The sequence below is a fragment of the Vespula vulgaris genome, chromosome 13 (assembly GCF_905475345.1).
Source record: "Vespula vulgaris chromosome 13, iyVesVulg1.1, whole genome shotgun sequence".
NCBI classification, from domain to species: Eukaryota; Metazoa; Arthropoda; class Insecta; order Hymenoptera; family Vespidae; genus Vespula; species Vespula vulgaris.
In genome coordinates, this window is record NC_066598.1 from 1115261 (window position 1) to 1142500 (window position 27240).

General features: G+C 28.3%; 1 protein-coding gene across 37 annotated transcripts in view; it reads left to right on the forward strand.

The window, feature by feature from the left end:
* The window catches only part of LOC127068415 (longitudinals lacking protein, isoforms A/B/D/L), a 132812-nt gene that overhangs the window by 39781 nt on the left and 65791 nt on the right, over nt 1-27240 (forward strand). For 4 of the 37 annotated variants that reach the window (XM_051004563.1, XM_051004566.1, XM_051004564.1 and 1 more), the window contains exons 7-9: nt 3735-4052; nt 5058-5342; nt 6036-6335. The exons of 17 other annotated variants lie outside the window; for them this stretch is intronic. In XM_051004563.1, coding sequence (XP_050860520.1) covers nt 3735-4052; nt 5058-5342; nt 6036-6280 — 848 coding nt within the window. In that variant the 3' untranslated portion in view covers nt 6281-6335. Of the gene's footprint in view, nt 1-3734; nt 4053-5057; nt 5798-6035; nt 6336-6698; nt 6843-7426; nt 8244-9994; nt 10579-11387; nt 12786-16586; nt 16662-17071; nt 18442-19084; nt 19457-20637; nt 21996-22380; nt 22641-22778; nt 23554-23699; nt 26396-27240 lie in introns of those variants that run through there. 16 more of the 37 variants (XM_051004577.1, XM_051004583.1, XM_051004582.1 and 13 more) reach the window with 16 other exon arrangements.

Genomic DNA, 27240 nt, shown 5'->3' on the forward strand with positions numbered 1-27240 from the left:
TTTCAAATTATATAAATATACATATATGTATATGTATATACGAGGGTCATTTGAAAAATTTACTATGAATTTTATACGCCAACAATTTAAAAAAAAAAAAAAGAAAAAAAAATTGTCGCGATTTTTTCAAATGACACATGTATTTATATGAACAATATGAAATTTTATTTTATTTTTTTTTATATAACTTGTCATATTATCTTTATTATTTATTCAAAGAAAATTATATATATATATATATATATATATATATATATATTGGCCAATTGAAAATTGTTTAAGTGATTTTGATTTTTGATTTTTCTTTTTTTATTTTTTTCATTTTTCTCTAACTTTGATTTGATTTTTTTTTTCGTAATAAAAAAGAAAATTGGTTCTTTTTTTAATTTATTAAAACATTTTGTCCATGCCTATATCGATCGGAATAATATCGATATCTCACTATTCAAATTATTTGTGTCTTTTTTTATAATTCATATATTAAAAAATAATTATTTTTTATTTGAACAGTGAACAATTTTAATACGACATTTTTGTGATACACGTATTGAAATATATGTAAATAGATTTTTAAAAATATATAAATATATATAAATAGATTTGTTTTTCTACACGCAATAGTATTTTTAGGGGGGCCATAAATGTATGCACAAATATATATGTATACATATACAGAGTGGAACCATAACTTTGATTACCTTGTATATACCTTGTATATGTTTTTTTTTACAGATATAGAGAAGCTTTGTTTACAAAAATCTATGATACAGAGTTCTGCATAATATGGTAGTATTAATTTTGTTGTAGATGGACGCATAAAGGACATACGAAGACTTGAGTTTTTTTTTAAATGGAATCATGTTTTTTTATCGTACTGGTCGATCAAAAATATTTTTTATATATATGTAAAAAAAAAAAAAAATAATGAAGTAAGTCGAAAAATTATAAGTTTAGTTAATAATTCATATTCAGTGTCTGTCGAATTTTTAATCTTTCAATTTTATATATTAGCAATTATTAATGTATTTTTTAAATAAACAAAATAAATTTTTTTTAAATAAACAAAATAAAGTTTACATGGATTATAATAAAAATTTCAATGATTTCATTATAGTAATGTCTTTATTAAGAATTAGAAGAAAAAACTTAATTTCAAAAATTATTAACAAAATCGATTTTATTATAACAATATTGTTGCAATATTTAAATAAATAAAATATAAAATATGTTTGAAAACGGCGTTGGTTTCAAGTCTCTACGACTTTTCGTTCCGAAGATATCGTCTTCGAAAGATTTTCATTCATAAGTCGCGCGGTACAGCTGTTCGTAGTAAGAGTAGTAGTAGTAGTACGGTCGTAGTAAATTCTCGGAATTTATATAGGTCAGTGTGTCACCGAGTAAAGATGAATGAAATGTAGGTCAGTGACCTAATTTAAGTGTCTTATATTTGAACCGGAATATCTCCGGAACTAGAAGTCGTAGCGACGTGAATCAAATATCGTTTTAAAGGGCAAAATTTTCTCCATTTTTACAAATTGTTTATAAATAATTAACAATTTGTTATAAACAATTTTTTATAAACAAATTCTTAACTAACTTGATACGCCTTATTTTGCTAAAAATAAGATGCAGATTGTGATTAATATATAAAATTACAATAATTAATAAATAATTAATTAATAAACAAAATAATAATTTCGTATGTCCTTTACGTGTTGATCCATAAATTTTTATAGCTGCCATAGTATAATACTCTGTAGCTATATGATTTTTGTAAATGAAGTTTCTCTATATCTCTAAAATTTTTTATGGTGTTTGAAGTTATAGACCCACCATGTATATACACGCTTGTGTGCGCAATCATATATATATATATATATATATATATATATATATATATATATATATGTGTGTGTGTGTGTACGTGATATCTCTAAATACGTGCGCGTGAGTATGAAGTTGCTAGAAAAAATGAAGAAAGAAAAATCTGATTGTAAAATTTAATTGTTATAACGTTAAACACACTTTGTATACAAGTTGTTTGTTTATGTGACTTTGTATATTTTTATGTCGTTCAAATAAAAAAAAAGAAAAAAAGAAAAAAGAAAAAAAGAAAAATTCTATCATATGAATCGTGTGATTTTTCATTTAATTCACTATTTTCTTTTTTACCATTTTTCAGATTAGGATTAATAATTCACTTTGAGATAAGATTAAATCATGTCAAGTTCTTTTCTAACTAATTTAATTAGTTAGATGTTAATAATTTGAATTTTATATATATATATAATATATATATATATATATATACACTCATATAATTAGTTTTAATTAGAAGATCGATATTAACAAGCATAAATGAACTTAATTATTATTTAGTTTAAATTAGTTTAATCAAGTTAATCAACGCCGTAGATTTTCTTACTTGAATTATATTATTCGATAATTAAGAGTATTAAATATTCTCCTTCTCTTGTTGTTGTATATAAATGAGTATTTTTTGTCTTTTCTTTTTTTATTTTATTTTCCAAGTTAACAGCGAGTATGAAAGAATGATTAATCATGGTATCTCTTTATTGGATCAGATAATAATCGACGTCATTTATGTTTGTTTTTCGTTTCAGAATTATCATTTAACGTGAGTGGAATTGGAGATTACCAGTGTACAAAGTGTGGAAAGAGATACAAGAATCAATCTTCCTTGAGTAGGCACATCAGGTACGGTTGTGGCCCGACTAAACTGAAGTGTGTTTGCCCTCATTGCGGAAGAATTTACAGCAGACCTGATACATTAGCAGATCATGTTGTTAGGATACACACTTATCCAAATTTAACATCTATCCTTTGACGATATCACCATTATAATAATAATTATAGTAATAATAATAATATTAATTATGATAGTAATAATAATAATAATTGTCTATTAATATTATTACAAAAATCGACTGAAATAATATCACGATGGTTATTTAAATGTTATATCATTTCGATTGTATGACACTGTTGAAAGAAAAATTTATATCTTATATATATATATATTTATTTATATTTATATATATATATATATTATACACACGCATATATATATGTATATGTATATGTATATATACATACTCCCACACAATATTGTATTATTAATAAATTGTTCACGAAGAGAGTATTAATAATTTTTTTGTTTATTCAATATATATATGTATGTATATATGTATGTATATATACACAGGGTGTCCCAAAAGATTTGGGGAATTATACTTCAAAAGTGTATGGAAAGAATCCCTGATGGAAGTCCAGAAGCAACTTACTTTATCAACATCACCAATGCATTACGAGATGGGTTCAGTTCTGATATGATCTCAAAGGCATATATATGCATATATATAGCATATATATAGCATATATATACACATATATATACATATATATTATCTTTAGGTATATAGTGTGATTGTCTTTTATTTTGAAAGTTGTAATAATTTGTCCAATTAATCCTAATTATATAAATATTTTCTTTTCTTGTTCTTTTATCTTAATCACTTGTTCAATTTGAAAAGAAAAAGACTAATAGCTTTTAATAAGATCACATTGACGATAGCTGCAAAGAGACAAGAGTGACGATGCATGTACGAGTTCGAAATCGAATTTCGAATAATTGTCAACGTTCGTTGGGAAATATATCAAGAGTTGATGTCTCACAGGTTATCCATTGTTACTCTTTCGATGTGATGTTGCAGTATATTGGAACGAATATACAACGCCACGGGATGCCATTATGATTGACCACTATTCAACTGTGAATTGGAAGAATCAACAAGATCCACAGCGATTTCAACAACAACAACAATCCTCTCAACAACAATCCTCTCAGCAACAGCAACAGCAACAGCAACAACAGCAACAGCAGCTGCAACAACAACAACAACGTCAACAACAACAACAACAACAACAACAACAACAACAACAACAACAACAACAGGGTCATATTTGTAACACTTGTGGGAAGATATATAAACAAAAGAATGCACTTTGGCGTCATTTTAAATACGAATGTGGTAAGAGTCCTAGATTCCAGTGTCCTTACTGTCGTTACAGGAGCAAGCAACGTTCGAACATGTACTCGCACATCAAACACAGACATTATGGCCAGAAGATATATGTTATCGATCTCGAGGCTAGTAATTGATGTGGAATTATTTTTCAAACGTGAACGAATTAATCGATATTTTTTTTTGTATTTTTTTTTCTTTCCCTTCCTTTTTTTTTCTTCGTTTTTCTCTTTCGTCGTTATGACAATTAAGTGTGTACATGTGTACGTGTGTGTGTGTGTGTGTGCCCGCACATGGGGATGTGTGTGTTTCTTTTTGTGCCAATTTTCGAAAAAGTTTTCAAGAACGATTGGCCGAGAAAACGAAGGAGAGTTTTCCGTTATCGTCGGTCAATCTGTAAAGATTCATCAAATATATTTATCGCTCTTCGTTATTTTTAAGAAACGTCTTTTGAATTCATTTTTCAACCCTACATAATATATTTATATACGTGGATTTTGTACACATTAAAAATCGATTATTAATGTATTTGTCAGATGGAAAAAGAAACCATGAGGGAAGAGCTCTTAATTGCAAGCGATTAAAAAATTTCCAAGAGGGATAGTCGATTTTAAAAATTGTGCCTCACTTAAGGAAACTTTTGGTTCCACGTAATATATACCTAGAAAATTTGTACGTGATCGATTGTCGATAATGATCTCTTATATGATCTCTATTTCTATTCATTATTGTATTTCAACACGATGTCCGAATTTAACAAAAATTTGTATACGATCATTCCCGATAATGTTGTGTGATCTATCTATCTATCTATCTATCTATCTATCAATTTATCTATCTATCTATTTACCTGTCTGTCTATCGTTTTCTCTTTCTTTACCTTTTTACCGAATTTCAACAGAGTGTTTAGAGTTTCGTTTCTTAGTTAATTTAATTAATTAGAAAATAACTAGGGATCTGCTCTTTGATCGATTTACTTTCATCTCTCTTTCTTTTTTTTTTCTGTTTCAGTATTACCTGATACCAAGAATCATCAGTCCGTTGAATATCGTTGCGTTTATTGCAATTATCTTTATTCATCGAGTTCTCATCTAAAAAAGCATCAGAAAATGGGATGTTTCATGGATCCCTCCTTTCCGATCGAAGTTAGACGAATATTGAACAAGAAACGATTGAAGAATTATGTTTGTCCAAAATGTTCTTTGGGTTACAAGAACAAACGTTCTTTGAATACACATTTGCGTACTGTATGCGGATTAGAACCGAGATTTCGATGTCCATATTGTAATCTCAAAAGTAAATACTCGCATAATATTTATACTCATATCAGACGAAATCACAAAGGGGAGGATCTTTTTCTTATCGACGAACAACATTAAACAAAATGATTTGATCTTATGTGTCTGTCTTTCTTCGATTTTTTTTCTCTTCTCTTCTCTTTTTATTTATTATTTTCTTTTTTATATACGTACGTGTCTATGTTTTAATGGACGATCTTTCGTTTTTAATTAATTTTCTTTGTCATTTTATTCCGTACCCGTTTGTCGAGGTGGGTCCCTAAGTAGTTCTTAGTTGATTTAAAAAAAAAAAAAAAAATCAATTGCATGTTTTTCGAAATCTCGTCTCGAACTATTTCTTCAAATTCGATAATAAGCGAAAATATGTTTTAAGTATTTAAACATTTGAAAATGATTGTTTTATTTAATTAAATTAAATTCGGATATTGAATAAATACATTTTTTGTATTATTATTATTATTATTATTACTACTACTACTATCATTATTATTATTATTATTATTATTAAGATTTATATACTTGTTAGGATTTAATTGTTGAGTATTTAATTGTTAATACGAATAAGGAACGTATGGAGAAAAATTTTTAATCGAGTCTGTGTTATCTCATAAGTCAAGAAAAAAGATTTTTAGATGAAAAAAATTTTAGATCAACCATCACTGACGAAAATACCTCGTTTCTTTTGTTTTAGGTTACGAATCTGCTCCGATCGGATCTTCGAAGAAAGTTAGATCAATCACTATCATCGATCAAGAGAGTCATCGTTTCCACTACAGCTTCGATTTCAAGGATCTTAGAAAGAGAGAAGATTGCCTTTTTCTTGTTTTTTTTTCTCTCTTTCTCTCTCTCTCTCTCTCTCTTTCTGTCTTTGTCTCTCTTTCTCTCTCTCCTTTTTTCTCTCTCTTTCTCGAATCATATATGTATTGTAATCTTTGATTTGAAAATAAAAATCCAAAATGCGCTCGAATATTCGACATCGCATGTATACGTATTTTTCGTTTTCTCTCTTATTTTTTTTTTTTTACAGTTAGGCGTCCAAGATCGGTAAGGTTCCCCATAAAAAATATTTTTTTATATATATATATATGTATATGTGTACATGTATATTATTTTTATATGTATATATATATATATATATATATATATATATACATATATACATATACACATATATTCTGTCGGCTCTCTCTTTTTTCTTTTTCTTTATTTTATTTTCTTTTTCTTTTTCTGTTTCTTTTTCATCCATAGCTTGTGCCAAGATTGACGCTATGATTCGCATGAGTACCATCCGAGAGTCAATTGGACAGGTGTTCAATTGTACCTTTAAAATTAATAAACGATCTTTTTGTTACAGAGACTAATGATAAGCAAGGAGAGGAAGAGTCATCGACTACGGAGAAGATCGATTGGAATCTGGATAGTGAGAAAAGCAATGCTGCTACTTCGACTACACCATTGGAACAAGCGATTGGATCGGGACAGGATATTACCTGTACCCGTAAGTATGATGATTATTTCAAAAGAAAAAGAAAAAGAAAAAGGAAAAGAAAAAAGCAATTCAATTATACCGTATACTTTCATTTTTTTTTTTTCTTAATTAAGAAAAACACTGCAACATTCTCATAGTGACCATCAGTCGTTCCTGTTGTTGTTGTTGTTATTATTATTATTATTATTATTATTATTATTGTTATTATTGTTATTATTATTATTATTATTTTTAAAATTGTTATAATTATTCTTTATCCACTTATTTCATCTTTTTATTTCACCTAAGAATATACAGGGTGTTCCGTAAAAAAACGTGAGACTTGGTATAGAAAAAAAAAAAAAAAAGGATTCAAAACGAGAACGATGAGAAAATGTTTGACCCTTTTCTACCTGCTCGTGTAATAATAATTTTTCTTCTAATTTCGATCGAGCAGACTTTGAAATCCGTAAATATGAGAGATCAAACGACGTTCTTCCTTTATAAAAGAACATTTTGTCGTCGTTGCTTTTCTCGTCTCTCAGTTATAGACGAAACATCCTGTAATATTATACAGCGATTCAATATCGTTCTTTTTCAATTATTTGTTTCAGAAGTATTTGCTCGAGAATTGTTACGTGAAAATCAATCGTCACCGAATTCTCAAGACGCCACGCGTTGTTACAGTTGTCAATCATGCGGCAAGAGTTTCACACGTGCCAGTATATTACAAGCTCATGCTTATTATAGATGCCACTTGAATCCCGTATCGCAATTATACAAGTCAGGGAAAAATAGTCGTTTCTCTTGTTACGCTTGTGGTTCTAGTTATTCTAGGCAGAACAGTTTGATGTGGCACGTTAGACACGAATGTGGTAATCCTCAGAAATGTAAAGACTGTGGGAAGACCTTTTTATACAGGTCAAGCTTATACAGGCACAGAAGCCGCGGATGTAACAGCTTTCATCACATCAAGGATCTCGCAAAACCTGAGACCAATGATTTGGCACAAATTGAAATCGATGCTACGATAACCGGCGAGCTAGTTCTCGATCCTGTCTCTGTTTGAATGGGGCGGGAGGGGGGAGAGGATTATGATTATTATGATTATTACTATGATTATTATTATTATTATTATTATTCTTATTATTATTATAATTATAATTATTATTATTATAATTATTATTATTATTATTATTATTATTATATTTTTTCTTCTTCTTCTTCTTCGATAAGATATACACCACACCAAACAGATAATACAGCAGCAAGAATACTAAGTAATAACGCATGATCTTTTTACTAAACATAAGTCTTTACCTAGAAAAAAAAAGGAAAAAAAGATAAGAAAAAATAAAAAAAAAAGAAATAATAACACTCGAGTGATATAATATGGTTAATAATGAATAATTATATTTACGGACTTTCTAACTTCTAGATATTTTCTCTAGAGTTTTAGAGAGAGTGGGGAAGTGAGAGTGTGTGTGAGAGAGAGAGAGAGAGAGAGAGAGAGAGAGAGAGAGAGAGAGAGAGAGATTGAGTGGGAGATTGAGTGACTCGGTGAGTGAGTGAGTGAGGTGATCTCGCTTTGTAAGATCCGTTTTTGGTAACTCAACAATGTTGCTTCTAACAAGCGATCTTTAGGATATATATATATATATATATATATATATATATATATATATATATATATATATATGTATATTTGTTAATTGTTTAAGAATTTCTTATAAAGAAAGAAAAAAACTATTATATTATATATGTGAATTTTTTGCCTGATCAATTATTATCGTCTATTAACAAAGATACATTTATAGTGTATTTATTTCGTGTGAATTATGCATTAGGATGCCGAAGGTATTATTATTGTTTTAAATCATTCGTGCATTTACATAGGATGTTTTTTATATATATATATATATACATATATATATATCTTTCTTTCTCTTTTAATTATTATTATTATTATCTATTTTTTTCAAATTCTAAGAGATACTATTTATCTTTCTCTATTACTACTATTGCTACTAATGGATATTCTTCTATCGTCATCATCTATAGAATGTGCTGATTTAATTAATATGTGTGTAGATATTTACTACTCACGCGTAGGAGGTATATTACGCTTCGTTATCGAGATTGTTTATTGATTTTAATAAACGTTGTTCTTTTTTTTAACAAATATTACCTTTACACGGATACACACATAAAAACACACACGCGTGCATACATACATACTATTTAAAAAAATAAAAAAAATTTACAAATAATTCACAGATCAAGAAAATAAACAGAAAAAAAAAAGATTTTGAAAATCGTGCCTTAAAAGTTAAACCCTATTCTTTGGTATATTTCATCCGATGATTTCAAAAATAACAGCATCGATTTCGCCGTATTAGATTTAGTTTTCGATTTACTAGCACAGATATTTGTTATTATCGTGAAATTATTGTTTAACGATGTTAAACTATAGATTTTTGTTAATTACAATTCTTCTTTTAAGTGGAATATGGAACATTGCGAGATTTAATTCAACAAGCATCAATATTTTTTGTAAAATATATAGAGAAATATAATAACGGATCCCAAAAATAAAAGAATCTTGAATTTTGATAGACGGACTTTTATCGAACTTAAACTATAGTTGATAGGACAAAACTGTATTACTGATTATTGCAATCAATGGTCACGAATATATCCAAGTGGATGGGCTTTAATTTTTTTTTTTAGGCAACAAAATCTATTTCGGAGAGTGTAAATATTTCTAATTTACGACTTTTCAGAGAGCGTTTCCTCCTTCCCCTTTCGTGCAACTTATTATTAAATACGACGTAACAATAAATTGATATCGGAAAGATTTAATAATAATAAAAAAAGAAAAAAAAAAAAGAAAAAAAAAAAAGAAAAACAAGAAAAAAAAGATCCGTATAAAAGAGCAGCAAAAATTTGTGATAAACCTTGCACTCTCTCTCTTTTTTTTTTTAATTTTTTTTTTTATTTCCTCTACCTTTTTAGTTCATTTGTCGACGTTTTTTTCTTTTTTCACGTAAAGCGATTCACTATTCCTTGGGATCTAACGATTGTTGTTATTATTACGATGATGATGATTATTATTATTATATATAATATATATACATATTTTTTCTCTTTCTTTTTTTTTTTTTTTTGAAATCATGTTTCAGGTATCTATCTGGACCTGATCGATTCGAAGAGAAATTACAGTTGTAAATACTGTGGTAAAGGTTTCACCCTATCGGGACATCTTAAATTTCATCAAAGGAGATACTGTTATTGGAATCCAAGAGCGACGTGTCATCAGCTACAAAAAACAAGACCGTATTCCTGCGTTCAATGCGGTGCCTGTTACTCGAAGCAATCACATCTGTTATTTCATATAAGACACGATTGTGGGAGAACACAAAAGTGTCCTACTTGTGAGAAGACGTTTCTTCATAGCAGTAGTCTAAGGAAACATAGACGACGTACTTCTTGCATCTCTCAACCTAATTAACACGATGTATTCTATATACACTCATATACTCCTACGCACTATGCAATATATATATGTATATATATATATATATATGTATGTATATGTATATGTATATGTATATATATATATGTATAGTACAGTAGTATCCTCGAAATAGTAATGATCGAATGAATATTATAAAAAAATAATATGTATTGTATCATATTAGAAATCTATTTTTATTTTTATTTTTTAATCGCTATTCCACCCCACCCCACCTGACCCCACCCCACCTGACCCCACCCCACCCACTTCATTCCATCCTACCTCAGTTGCTCACCTATGCCCTGTATTCTTGAGTCTCTTAACTTAAAATTAATTGTGATGTAATAAGTGATGTAGTAATGTTACGTATTATTAAATGTTAACAGTTATTCTTTTTCGATTATTTAGAAAAAGAAACAATTAGAACAAGAAAAGGAGAATACGTTCTTTGTTTGTTGTTTTATTTGTGTTAAACGAAAATTTTTGTTAATTGTCTTGTTTTTGTTTCTAAAATATAATGGGGGAAGAAAGAGTGAGTAAACGATCGGTAAAGAACGGGGAGTTCTTTTTTTGCGTTCGTAATTCGTACATGAAAAAATAATCCGGATATGAATTGATAAAACAATTGGCACAAATTATTATTTTTGTTGTTGTTATTATTATTATTATTATTATTATTATTATTATTATTATTATTATTATTATTTTTATTCTTATTCTTATTATTATTCTTATTATTATTATTATTATTCTTATTATTATTATTATTATTATTACTACTACTATTATTAATACTATTATTACATATGTATGTATATATGTGTATATATGTATACACACATATACATAACATATATATTTTATATATATATATATATATATATAAATATATATATATATATATATAAAAGAAAAAAGAAAAGAAAAAATCATGTCCATTTCTAAAACTACCAAAGAAAAAAAAGATACGATCGGATATAAGGAGACATTTAGATAATTGACAAAAATGTGAGTGATAATAATTCTATCTTTTTTTTTTGTTTTCGCTTGTGTTACAGATAAAAATAATGGTAATCAATCGACCAGGAGGAATTTAAAACGGAAATTATCAAAAAATGTTATAAGAATAGATTCTGATAACGAAGAAGAAGACGCGCCTGTAATGCCTACAAGTAAATGGGTCATCAATAATTCGAAGCCGTGTTTCGTTTGTACTTATTGTCAGAGATCTTACGTTGGATCAAATCATTTGGCTAAACATATTAAATATCATTGCACAAAAAATCCTTCATCGAAATGCAATCTCAGCAGTGATATTCCTCCGTACGAATGTACAATTTGTTTTAAAAGGTTTAGAGCAAAGAAATTACTTACATACCATAAGAGACACGAATGTAGCGTAGCCGTTAAATGTCCTGTTTGTAACGTCTATCTCAGTGGACGTTTGTCGAAGAAACATTACGACCATTGTACGATGAAACAAAATAAGCAACAAGATTGTATACCGGAAGACTTTGAAATTATCGATTCGGATTAGATTGAAATTTATGTTATATCTTGTTCTTTATGATTTATTATTATCTATGCATGTCTCGAATAATTTTACGATTATAATTCGATTATAATTTTGTTCATTCTTTTCGCTCTCTCTCTCTTCTTTTTCTTTTTTATTTTCTCTCATTCCTCGCCTTTCCTTTACGTATTAGTGCATCTTTTGATACGGACTTTTTTACGAGGCTAATAAAAAATTAATGAAAGATAAAGAAAAGACCAAAAAAAGAAAAAAAGAAAGTGAGAAAGAGAAAATAAAAGAGGAAAGAAAAAAACAGTATAAGATATAAAGAGAAAATAAGAGAAAAAGAGAAATTAAGATAAAAGTATCAGGTCGTAAGAAGATCGCTTCTTTTTTTTTTGTTTTGTATGAGAAACTTCCTCTTTTCGTTTTGTTTTTTAGTTTTATTCGTATGCGTAAATGAAGAAAAAAAGCATTACTATTTTCTTTTCTTTGATAGAAATTAACTATGCGATTAACCGATCGAATGCCGGAATGTGGACGCTTTTAATTTTTTTTTTGTTAAAGCGAAAAAGAATTATGTTTAAGATTTCATGAATGATGTGAATGAAAATTCTTATTGTTTTTTCTTTTCGTTTTTATTTTTTTTACTTTTTCTACGTTCCCCCTATCCTCATTGGCCGACATTCGACCAGTTAAAGCTAATTTACGATTAATTTAATTTAACTTTTATTTCGTTGTTTTTATACTATTAAGACTATTTTCATTTTTGTTCGTATTATTATTATTATTATTATTATTATTACTATTATTGACGTTATTTATTTTTATTTTGTCTGTTTAAACGAATGACACCTGTCTGCTAATTATTATGAAAATTAGTTTAATCTAAATGATACATGATAAACTTATAATTATTAATAAAGTTTGGATATACTTGTTACATTGACGTCGGTCCTCTCTTCTTTCGGAAAAAAAATGAACATTAAGCTTGAAAAGAGAACATTTATATCTATTGGGTTAATTTAGGTATAAGTGCAGTATTATAATTTTTGAAGACTTTATTTCATTAAATGATAATATCGGCATTTATTTATTATAATTTATTATTTCCATGAATCAATCAATAAATTTACGAAATGGTGTTATAAATCGATACAAACTTTTTTCTTTTCCTTTTTTTTTTTTTTTTTAAATAGAATTATAATAAAACTACATTTATTTTGTTTGATTTGTAATTTATTGATTTATAAATAAAAATATAATAAAATTTAATGACCGATGTATTTGTTACCAAAAAAAAAAAAAGAATAAATAACAAGAAAAATGATCAGCCATTTATACTAATAAACATCTTACAATTTCTTTCCAATTTTTTTTTTTTTAATTTCATACCAATAAATTTTTTATTTGTATAAAAGAATTTATATTTATTTATTAACCCAATAAATATATTTAATAATTTTCTTCTTTACCATTTTGCATAGCTATTGAATTAGATTTATATAAGTTATGATACACAAGATGAATGAATAAATTTCGAGGACTTATATAAGGAAAACGACGATCTTTATTTAAGGAGAAATTTAATCCAAGAGTTAACTAGTCAAAAACAACAAATACATTTCGTCGTTCTCTTAATCGCTTCAATTCCTATCTCCAAATCGTACATATTTGAAGATCAATTAAATAAACTTAAGAAAAGTTAAATAAATAGTTGAAGAAAAAGACAGTTAAATAAACTTAAGAAAAAAGAAATGAAGAACCAACAAAAAAAAAAAAGGTTTTAATTTTTACCATTGTATTATTTTTAGATTATGAAAGAAAATGAGTTCACCGACGAGATACTGCAATTTGTCGACAAATTGGAAATTTTTTAATTAAAAGAAAAATTACGTAATATTTGTTTAGCCAAGACGGAACTCTGCGAGAGAATTCGACAACGAACTATATATATATATACATATATATATATTTTTTTTTTCACGATTATCGTTTATGAATATAACAAATTAATAATTAGAAAAAAAATAGCGTTCTATGTATCGATCTACTTTCGATCAATGATTACGTTTTTCTTCTTCAGTTTTTCAGCGACGAATGCCGCAGATTTTGCGAAGAAAAAATTCAGTTTTATATTCTGTCTGAAAAATATTCGTCTTGGTGAATGTACATGTGAAATATTATCAAATACATTATTACCATCGGAATCGAAATGCTACTTATGCCGATTAGTTACTTATGCTTATTAGTTAGAAAGAAAATTAATAATAAAAGAAAAAAAAAATAATTATTATTATTCTTGCGTTTAATGTACTGTCAATTTAAACGAGTCAATCTCAGCTGATGTGAATTTAATATTGAACGCAGTAGATCGGAGAACGTGTCCTATACTCTGGAAAACATTTCTCAGTAATAATGTTTGTATAAATTATGCTTTCTGCGTATTTCATAAGTAAATAATATTATATTATTTAATTATGAAATATATTAATAAATATATATATAATATATATATATATATATATATATATATATATATATATACAAGTAGTCGATCGAGTTAGTGTCTCTTCTTAGTATTAATGTGTTTAATAAATGTTTACGATACGTTTCGTCATCACAATCCTCTTCTTTATTTTACCTTCTAATTAGAATCTTAATAACTTGTTTGATTAAATCGATTAAATCGATATGTGATTCGTTGGAAATATCCAAATCTTTCTATTTCGATATTTTCATAAGATCACTCGCAAAAGTATGATGTATATAAATATACATATAAAAAAAAAAAAACTATAGAATATGATTTAAATATTTTTGTTAAATCATTCGTGCCTATCGTCAATTATAAGGAACTGAATACAATTATGATTGCCAGTTCGATTTTTGAAATATGTGAATTAATAAATGTTATAAATGTTTTATAGTTTCTAATCTTCGATATCGATTTAGATTTTGATTCTTCACAAGCACATATTACAATGGTTTTTAATCGGTTAGTATATGTTTCTATCTAATATATAATATTTTTCTTTTACACGCACGTAATAAATACACACACACAGATACACACACAGATACACACACACACACACACACACACACACACACACACACATGAACATATTCCTTTCGTTTTGATTATTATTAATTTTTCTTCTTTTACGGAGTTATTATTACGTATAAAATTCTGTTATCAAGTCGATACGAAGAATAATCCTGGATCAACTAATTAAAATAAAAAGTTAAATATATATAAAAATATAAAATCTAACCTCGATATATTATACCTGATTTTAAAGAGATCTTGATATACTCCTGGATCGATTAATATACTCGTAAAATATTTATAACACCGTTCTCATAACTGTTCGTAATTAGAAACGATTTGTGATAATTTGTAAGAGTTATTTTACGATAGAAAATTTTAGAACCTCCGACCGGTAGAGACTGATCATTTCTCGACGAACGTTTACGGAGTAATAGTACGAGATCGAGAAGAGTCCTGGCTATATTGTTTATATCGTATGTAAACAATATTATTCGACGAACGAAGGATTATCAATTGTTTAGAAGATCTTCAATAGTGTGACGTAAAGCTTTATGTCCGTGACAACTACATTTCTCAGAACTGTTTCAAATTAGTCTCGATTTATATATATGTGTGTGTATATATTCATTTGAAACAGCTCGTTCTCGGAATTGTATAAACAACCCCTGTTGAAGGTTAAAATACAAAGAATCATCTAATCACGTCGCTTTTGTTATGTTATAGAATAAGGTTCTTTTCCTTGTTTTTATTATTTGAAAAAGATATTTCTAAAATGCGAAGGATATATTTTCCTTTGTTATTTTTAATAACAAAAACAAGAAAGTATTTTTTCTTTCAGTCTCTGTTTCTCTCTCTCTCTCTCTCTCTCTCTCTTTCTGTCTCGATTAGAAGTAAATTAGATAGAAAAGAAATTATTTCTAATATTAAGAAATAATTATTCTTCGTAATATGACATCTTGATTATTAGCCATTTGACGAATGATAATCCCTCAATATATAATAAATAATGATTTTAAATTAAACATGAGGATAATTGAATAAAAAGAATATTTCAAATTTATATTTATAACAAATTTTTAAACTCTTATTATTAATTCTAATTGACTCGATATTGATAGTACAACATTGTTATCTTTCACTATCATTTTATATATTATCATCTTAATTTACCATATATTATTCATAATACGTATACATTATTATTATATATGTTATTAACTATGTATATAATCATTAATATTAGTAAAACCACAAAAGTTTATTTATTAATTAGTACGTCAAGGTTTTCTTTTCTAAATTTAAAATAATTATTAATAAGCTAATGTTACATTCATTTTTCTCTTATGTCATATTATTATTTTATTATGAACAAAAATAATGTGTACAATATTAAATTATTAAAATATTATGTTTATATATGTAATTATAAACAAAATTATATATTTCTGTGTATAATAATATTAATATATTTACTTATATATACATAATATATTATTACTAATTATCAAAAAATATGGTATATTAACTTTTATTAAATACTGATAATAATATTGTTATTATTATTATTATCATTATCATGTATATAAATAATAATAATAATATATATAATCCGATATTATTATTATTTGTTTGAACGAATATGCAGATAATTCAGCAGAAAATAAGCTAATTACTTTTGTTATGTTGCAGATGATAAGGATTGGTTATCAAAACCAAGAATTACAAGATCGATGAAGAAGACTGATGAAAATAAAAAGACGAGTGGTAAATTTTTTATTTTTATTTTTTTTGTGTTCCTTTTTTCCTAGTTTTCTCTAGGATTAATCCAGTTTTTATTTTTTTATTATTATTCTTTTTTTATTATTTTTTTTTCTTTTTCTTAGATCACTTCTTTTATCTCTGAATGTTACTAATTAGTAGATTAATAATAAATAGACAATAATAATAATAATAATAATAATAATAATAATAATAATAATAATAATAATAATAATAATAATAATAGTTGGAATGAATCTTTCATGAAGCATGTACAACTTTTTTCACTTACAAATTTTTCTCGATATCGAATAATGTATATAAATACATACATATATATATATGTGTGTGTATATGTATATATATATATATATATCTATATATAAATTTGAGATAGATCTCTGCTTTTTGATTAGTTCCAGATGCTGTATCAACCCCTAAACGAGTGAGAAATGTCGGACCGTTTAAATGTGGAAGTTGCAACATGTCGATCGCCAATGAGGATTTATTTAAACAGCACGAAATCTTTTGTTTTTTTACTCAAGGAGTTGGAGTTGGAGGTGGAGGTGGAGGTGGAGGTGGAGGTGGTGCAGGAGGTGGAGGAGGAAATGGTGGCAATGGGACAGGAGTAGGTGTAGGAACAGGAACAGGAACGGGATCAGGAACAGGAACAGGAATAGGATCAGGAACAGCAACAGGATCAGGAACAGGAACAGGATCAGGATCAGGAGTAGCAGCAGTAGCAAGTGGAGGTGGAAGTGGTGGAGGAGGTGGAGGTGGAGGAGGAGTTGGAGGAGTAGTAGATGGAGAACTTCCCGAAAGTATCGAAGTAATAGTGCCAGCATTAGCTTTCAGATGTCCATATTGCGAAACGAGTTACGCTAAACGTGGCAATTTAAAAAGACACCTCAAGATCGGCTGTGGACGTGATCCCAACAACTCAAGGCTGGGCAATTAAATGGAAAAGAAACAAACAAAATACACCCACACCCACACCCACATATGGACACACACACACGTACACAAATGAAAATTACGCGGCTTGATTTAACAGTTTATCGTTCACACGTTTGCGTCTGATTATTTTTTCTTTCTTTTTTTTTTCTTTTTTTTCTTTTTAATTATTTTCCCTCGAATCAGATTATTTTATTCGTTTTTTTTTTTATAAACACAGTCGCATCCATATAGATTTTATCTTTTTTTTCTTTTCTTTTTTTACACAGACGTAGAATTTATATCGAATTACAACGTAAGGACACTTCGATATCCACGTCAATTTTATTTTTCTTACAAGACTTTCTTTACATTGAATTTTCATTTATAATATATTATTATAATGATACGTTATAAATGAAAATTAAAAACAAGCGACGGATCAATTATTTTTATACTTTGCGTAATTGATACTTACACGTGCACACTATACAACACTGCCCTCTCGACAATGTAACCGATGAATTCATCGGATTCGACAAATTTTATTCGATATATATATACATGAAATGCGTAGAAAAAAAAAGAAAGAAAGAAAATGCAGCGAAAGGAAAAAGAAAGGAGAAATCGATACGTGTGAACGATCTCCTAAAGATCTGTATTTTCATGTCTCATTCTTATATTAATTTTCCCCCATAATCATCCCCATAACCTTCCCCTTCTCACTCCCTCTCATTTCACTTATTATAATCGTATGTATCATTCTATATCGACGTCAGGCTCTGCAGTCTGTAATTATCATAAATCTCTCATTGTATTTCTAATAAAAAAAGAATTTTCTTCTTGAACAAAATCAACTTGTAACAAGACTTTCCTTCTGCTTTGTTCTTCTTCGTCTTCTTCAATTATTATTTTTATATGATTCATTATCCGACAAATAATAATGATTATAAAACAGGTTTGTTTAGAACTGACACGAATGATGATGTTTCATTTCACCGTGATGGGATCCCCGACGGATATCAATTTAATCGTTCGATCCATATTTTTTATATTTTATTATTTAGTCTAACGTCCTGCGTATGCGTGCGTGCAAGCGTGTTCGTGTGTGCGTGTGTGTACGTGCGTGTACGTGCGAGTGTGCGTTCTATTAGATCTTTTTTCCGAAGGATCGACAAATATGACATTGATGAATATCAAATGTGCAACCAACAAGAAAGAGAACAAAATCAAAGAAACTAAAACACGAATTGTTGTTTGCGAGGGGGAACAAAAACGAAAAATAAAAAAAAAAAGAAATAACGCAAAAGAGGAAAGAAAGAAAGAAAAAAATAAACAAAAAAAAAACAAAAAAAAAATAAAGAAAAAAGAGAGAAACGACATTTGTTTTATCTATTCAATGTTACTACTCCCACTCGATGTTTTGAAAGTGATAATATATATTTTTTAGTTTTAGGTATTTTATAGCTCACACTGTTTTCCGATTGTGTTTCTAGATTCACTGATCCGGCAGGTATCGGATACTTCATTCCTCCATCCAGTTGCTATAATACAAGCGAAGAGTTATCATCAATCGGTTGAAAGAAATATGTTTGAAAAAAATCTAAAGAAGAAAAGGGATTCTCATTTCGTCTTCGTTGAACCTGAAAGAGAAATGGAACAGGGAAATAATACGATTAACGATTGGCCGAACAATTCGATGATGATGATGACGACGACGACGACGACGATGACGACGACGACGACGACGATGACGACGACGACGATGACGATTAACGCGAACACCAGAAAGAAGTTTTATTGTCCTAAATGCAACAACGGTTATAGCAGACTTTCAGACATGAAAACACATTGTCAATTTCAATGTGGTAAGGAACCACGTTACCAGTGTCCATATTGTACGAAGAAAGCAAAGTTCTCTTCTAATATGTACGTTCACGTTCGTCGGGTGCACAAGGACAAGAAGTTGCAAATAATTGATCATTATAAAAAACTATCTAGAACTTGCTGATCGAATTAGAGTGCGCGTTATTTTTATCATTACGATTATCATTATCATTATCATCATCATCATTATTATCATTATCATTATCATTATCATTATCATTATCATTATCATTATTATTATTATCATTATTATTATTATTATTATTATTATTATTATTATTATTATTATTATTATTATTATTATTATTATTATTCTTGTTGTTGTTGTTGTTGTTGTTCCTGTTGCCGTCGTTGTTATCATCGAGAATATCGATCGAAGTAATACTTATAATTATTACTTTGATTTACGTAGGATGTTACCGGTGATAATATCGATACGAAGAACATATCGAATCGACCACGAGATATCGATTCTTGGTGTTTCTCAATCTCTACGAATCACGACCCTATCGTCGGGTCTTTGAATCGATTCTAACATGGATCGCGAGTCTTCTTTTCCTTTTTTTTCTCCATGAAGTAAAATGTAAGTAATCCTGTGAGTGATATTGTAGAGAAGTTCGTTTGTTAATCGCAGTGTATTTTTTACGGAACGTTAATCTACGCAAATCCGAGTGCTTCCTTGAAGTTAATTAAATAAATTTTTCTAATAAATTTGTTGGAATCGGATTATTGTTTTATATACATATATATATATCTACATATAAATATATGTAAAAAAGAAAGGGAAAAAAAAGACGTCAGAATGATCGAGAAGCACCGAAATGGATATCAAACTTTACTATATGATACTGACGAGAAAAATAATAATTAATATTATTGTAATTGATAATATACCTATAATTATATATAAGAAACCTCCCAAATAAAGAGTTACCAAATACTTTATAGATACTTGATAAGATCGTCGAATTCGAAAACCAGATCAAAGTGGGTAGAATGATGAAATTGATTACTACGTTTTTATTTTTCTTCTTTTTCTCTTTCTTTTTTTTCTTTTTTTTTCTTGTTCGTTTTCCCTGGATCGTTTCTTTTCCTTTCGTTTTTTTTTCTTCTCCCTTTTTTCGAATTTCCACGACTGACCCATAATTTTTCCTTTTTTCAGGTCTTTTCGCGAGCTTCAGATCGGCCAGTCAGCGACTACGTTACTTGAACAGATACTATAGAAGTATCGTCAGATATCCTTGCATGAATTGTACCAGTGTCTATAACAAGAGAGGAAGCCTGATGACACATTTGAGATACGAATGCGGCCAACCACCAAGATTCAAGTGTCCCTATTGCGATATGATATCAAAGAAGACGTCTAATGTTCAACAACATATTAGAAGGAAACACAAGGGTTCTGTGGTTTATGTGCAAGACACACGTTTATCCACCAATTTCCCTTACAATCCTCCTACTCGACATATTGTATAATTTATAAAACTCCAAGTATTTTTCATCTAATCACTTATCTAATGATCTCTTTAATTCATGACAAATATATATATATATATATGTATGTATATATATATATATATTTTACTCGCTTTAGTTATACTTCCTGTAAAAACAATAAATTCCTCTAATATTTCCTTTTCGCTAATCTTTATGAATTAATGGGAAATTCATTTCATTAGTTTCTTAGGTAAACTTGTAGGAAATTTATTAGGCAATCACTATTGTAAATGCTATATACTTTTAATGCGGATGATACTCTTCAAGTTTGTTTCGATTTGCTCTACAAATCGTGCAAATCTTTTTCCTTCCCCACGTACGTGCGTTTGTGCGATACTTCTATGCGCGTGGGTGATAAACTTTTTTTTTTTTTTTTTTTCTTTATTTAACAGTGTATGTGTACAATGACAAATTAGTGTTCTTTACAAATTTTGTGAGAAAATGATTTTTCACGATAACGAATCTATTTTTTGTTGAAACGTGATGATTTTTTCTATTGATATAAAAGATATTATTAATGGAAAATTATTAAAAAAAAAATTTGATGGAAGCGTTCAGATTTTTTGCCAAAATAGTAGTACATTGTACGCATACTTAACGTAAAATTTTAACAAGAAATAATAATAATGTAAGATAAAAAAAAATTGAAAAGTCGATCGAATTTGACAAATTTCTCGTTTTTATGTGATACGTGAAGGCGCATTATATTAAATTTGAAAAAAAGAAACATACTTTACGGAGTATTATACGATGCGTCTAACGTATATAAAGAAAAAAAGTTGAACGAGTTAAATATGCTATTATGATTAATAACATGAGTCGTGGGGAGGAGCATGAAAAATACTTATGCGTAAAAAAAAAATCATGACCATGATGATGGAAGAAAACAAAAAAGAAAAGAAAAGAGAAGAGAAAAAATAATCACCATATCGATCATAGTTATTTTATACATTATATATATATATATGTGTGTGTGTGTATAAGAATTATATATTAATTATTTATTATATTCATTTCCGTTTATATATTTTCCAAGCTGTTTATATTTATTTTTCTATAATACATTTCCCGCAAAAACTTTGTTAGTGACACAATTTCTAAATAATTTCTAGGTCATTGTATAATAATTAGAAAAACAAAAAAAAAAAGAAAGAAAAAAAAATAATAAAGAAACGAGGGGGAAAAATGAGTAAAAAATAAAAACAAAAAAAAAAATAAAGAAAAATAAAAGAAAAAGAAATAAAATAAAAAAGGAAAAACAAAAAGCTTGTAAAAGAGAGCAAATAAAAAAGAGAGTTGCTAGAATCTTAAGAAAGAAAAAAAGAAGCATGTGGTGTAAGGAGATCATGCAAAAATATTCATACATGCGAATGACGGATCGTATTTGGTATTGTTTTTCTGTTTTCAGACTATCATCATCTTATCAAGGAAGAGTCGAAGAGTGATACGAAAAGATTTTTAACGTTGTTGACCGAATCAAGCATTAAGTTCGCTTGTCCAACATGTGGCAGAGCATACAATCGTCGGGCCAATCTTCGTCAGCATATTAAATATGAATGCGGCCAACAGCCACGCTTCAAATGTCCATATTGCAAGTATCGTTCGAAGAAAACCTCTAATGTTTACACTCACATTCGCAGCGTTCATTCTGGTAACGACGTTTATGTGGTACATGTCAAATCAACTTGATTACATTCCGCATGCTCTTAATGGACTGGACATATTGACGATTGAAATATTTTCATTGATAATTTTTTTAATTTATATTTATTCTTTATTTCTTTCTTTTTTTTTTCTCTTTTTTAGATATTTTATTGCCTACCAACGATTATTTGTCAATCTGGGATGTTTTTATTCAGGGATTTTCTTTCTTCCTATTTTTTGTTTCTTTCTCAAAGCGTGAACCTCGTTAACTGTAATTATAAAGTGTGAGAAATAATTTACACGCTCGTTGATAATGGACTCAGAAGAATTATTATTTTTCGAAACGATTCTGGGCATAAATCGGCTCGCATAAAACTTTTGATAAGCATGAAATATTAATTGACACGTTACGCGACGACTAGAATCTATGAAGAAGGAAAAATCTTAGGATACGTTTAAGATCCTGTTTAATGTCGACATCCCCGTATATTATATCTCTAAGTTTATAATTTATTGTAACGATTTAAACGTTAATATAATATAACAAATTTAGTTACGTGTATATACATATACATATACATATACATATACATATACATATACATATACATATACATATACATATACATATGCATATGCATATACATATACATATACATATACATATACATATACATATACATATACATATACATATACATATACATATACATATATATATATACATATATATATACACACATATATATACATATATATATAGTGAAAGAGAGAGGGAGAGAGAGAGTGAGAGAAAGAGAGAGAGAGAGAGAGTGGGAGAGAGTGGGAGAGAGAGAGAGAGAGAGAGAGAGAAAGAAAGAGAAAAGCAAAGAATCTGTGTTAGTTTTAGGTTCTTATACGAATGATTTAACAATAAAAAAAGAAAAAAGAAAAATTACATCTAAGTGATCTAATGTAATACCATGAGATTTTCAACCATAATCAATATCCTTTTGTCATTGATTCCTACTATAGTCTCCTTCAATAGATGGATTTTATTTTTGAATATCGATGACTGATTATTTGATAAACATTCTTTTACAGATATCATTCAATTGGGTGACTTCAGGATGATGCCACTGAAACATCAAACCTCTTCTACCAAATGCAAAAAGAGATTCTCATGTCCAAGATGTGGTAGTACATTCAACAGGAAGAACAATCTTGGTACTCACGTCAAGTACGAATGCGGTCAACTACCGAGATTTGGTTGTCCTTATTGTCAATACTGTTCGAAGAAATCTTCTAATATACGTGCACATGTACCTAGAAAACATTTCGGTCGTAAAATTTATGTAATCGACGTTTCAACTAATTTAAAGTACGATTACATAGTTAAATCGGACTTAGATACTAAGGTCGAGGGCACATTTTTTGAATCTTTTAATTAATCGAATAAAATCAATATATATATATATGTATATATATATATATATATATAAAATTATATTTGTCAATATAATTAAACTTAATACTTGTTTCATTCATTCTTTAATTCTTTCTTTAATTCTTTCTTTCTTTCTTTTATTATTTATTTATTTATTTACATAATTACGACTTGACGACTGGTCAAGTTTCAAGCTACATTTTACAAGTGTCAATATATGTGTCCCTCTTTTTAATGTTTAATAAAAAATGTCGTTTCATTGAAATTCGTGATATATAGATCAATTGTATGTTTCATCCTTTGGAAGATATTTATTTATTCATCACCGATGAATCTCAACCTCTGAAGAATACACACACATATATTATACATATATGCTTCTTCAACCGAAGAACCGTGTTTTTAAACGAGCAAAGAAAAAATATCTCGCGCCAAAAAAAAAAAAAAACGAAAGAAAAACAAAAAGCAATACCAAAAAAAGCACAAAAAAGAAACAAAAAGCTTCGTTCCGCATCATCTCCTTGTCTGTTAATGCAAAGTTATTAAAGAGGTATTATACAATTTTTTAGTCAAAATGGGTACACATGTGTTTCAGGATTGTCTTATCAAGTGTACGCTAACCTGCCTTCTACAAGGACCTTTCTTTTGGAGAGTCATTCATCGATCTCCACGGGAATGCCTATGGGAACAATACCAATTACGAGAACGGGTTTATGGGAAAAAGTCCTTCATCGAAAATATCCATGTTCCAATTGTAAAAGTGTTTTTACTCGTAAGGGTGGCTTAACTTATCATCAGAAATTCGAGTGCGGTCAAATGCCACGATTCAATTGTCCCTATTGTAATTACCGAGCTAAACACATATCCAATGCACGCAGACACGTAAGAAATTGTCACCCAGGAAAAGACGTTTATACGGTTGATATAAATCAGCAACAATCTCAACATCACCAGAAACAATCAGATCTTTGAAGATACTTAAGAAGATCCGAATCGTTTCGCCTGGATCGTCTCGTTTCGTTTCGTTTCATTTCGTTTCGTTTCGTTCTTTTTTTTTTTTTCTTTTTTTTTTTCCCCAATGAAGACGAAGAATAATGAATTTTTTTTTGTTTTAATGAAATTTTTCTATGAAGTAATCGTAACATGAACAAACAGATAATATATACTATTACGTCGAACGATTTTTATTACGCTTGTATTGCGTCTTTTTTTATTTTATATTGTTGTTTATTTATTTTTATTCTTGCCTTGTGTATTGTATTGTGATTTATGATTTATGATATATAATATGATCGTGATTTATACTTCGGTATAAATTTGTATTATCAACGAATAATCTTTTTTTTTCAGGTATAATTACAACAATCGCTGTTCTGTTTTTTCTTTTTTATTTTTTTTCTTCTTATTTTCAGCCTTTAATTATGATTCTGTACGTATTTGTAACAAGTCATCTTCTCGTGTTTTTTTTTTATATTTTCCTTTTAATTTATAATTTTTTAAAGGTTTTACGAAAGAACACTTACTGTCAATGTTGATCAATTGGTATTTATTATTTGTTCATGTGTCTGTGTATATTTGTTTTTTTTTCTTTTCCAATTACAAGATGGACCAACAGTCTATAGATGATTCTTAAAAAATTGATCACTCTTTTTCGATACTATTTATTTATTCTTTCGTCTTTTTTTTTCAGATTGTAAAACTACAAGATCGAAAAAGTCTTCTAATTGATTTTTATTTTAAATTTGGACCATCCTGTAAATGAACAAATCTTGGATTATATCGATCACGTCTTATGACTTTTAAATTTTTTATTCTTCTCTTCAGTGTACTTATAAGATAATCATAAGAATACAAAGACAGAGAGAGGGAGGGAGAGAGAGAGAGAGAGAGAGAGAGAGAGAGAGAGAGAGAGAGAGAGAGAGAGAGAGAGAGAATGAGAGAGAGAGTGTGAGTGAGTGAGAGAGAGAGAGTTATGTTATGTTATTTCTTATGTTTTTTTGTGATTATAAGAAAAAACATGTGACGTGTATATATATATATATACGCACGCACGCACACACACACATACACACACGCACACGCACACACACACACACATATTATATATATTTTTATCAAGGCGACTTATCTTGCAAAATATGTGTATATTGTATCCTCACCTCATCTCATGATCATGATTAAGAATTGTGAATAAATCAAGGGCATACTATTAAAAATAGAAAATCGAAATAATTGTAATTTAAATATATGTCTTGTCATAATCGTGCAGATGTATATTTATAATGTTATTATATTAATGCATAGATTGTAATCGTTGTTAGGTATGTGCAATAAATTGTTACACATTTTGTTATATATCAAGGTATTATTTGAACATCATTATATTAGATAAATAGATACATGTATGTTTTATCGAATCTACCATAATTACGATGTTTCTAAGTCGAGGATTAATTAGATTAGGTGAATTTATTATTATTATTCGTTGTTTATAGTGTGAAAATTTATCAGGAGGAAAATGAATTCAATTTATATTATCCTTAGATTTATGTCGACTTTTGATCCTATCGTTCTTTCTTTTTTCTTCCTTTTTTTCTATTTCTTCTCGTTTTTTTTTGTCTTTTTTTTCTTTCTTTTTTTCCTTCCTTCCTTCCTCCCTTCCTCCCTTCCTTCTTTTTATACCTCTTTCTTTTCTTCATTCTTTTTAGGAGAATCTTATTGATTATTCTGAAACGACAAATGCTTCAGCAACACTACGTATTCAGAAATCGAGTTTACAAAGAAAATGATATATAGGGTTTTTTATACCTTGACCCTTGTTGTGCTTTCTGTTTCAGAATATATACTACCAAGAGACTTCGTTTATCTACCAATCGTAGGCAATAAACGTCAGTCTTGTCAACGTAAGGATAACGGCAATGGTGGTGGTCTACCTACGGACAAGCCAAAGTTTCCATGTCCAAATTGTCCGAGTGTCTTCAGTCACAAGAACAATCTCTACTATCATTCGAAATTTGAATGTGGCCAATTGCCAAGGTTCAATTGTCCTTATTGTTCTTATAGGACTAAACATGTATCTAATGTACGTGCCCACGTACGTAGAAAACATCCTGGCCATAAAGTTTATGCCATTGACATATGCAAATGTTGAATTGGATAATAACGTCCTCCAGCAATATACTTTTCTTTTTGTGTAAA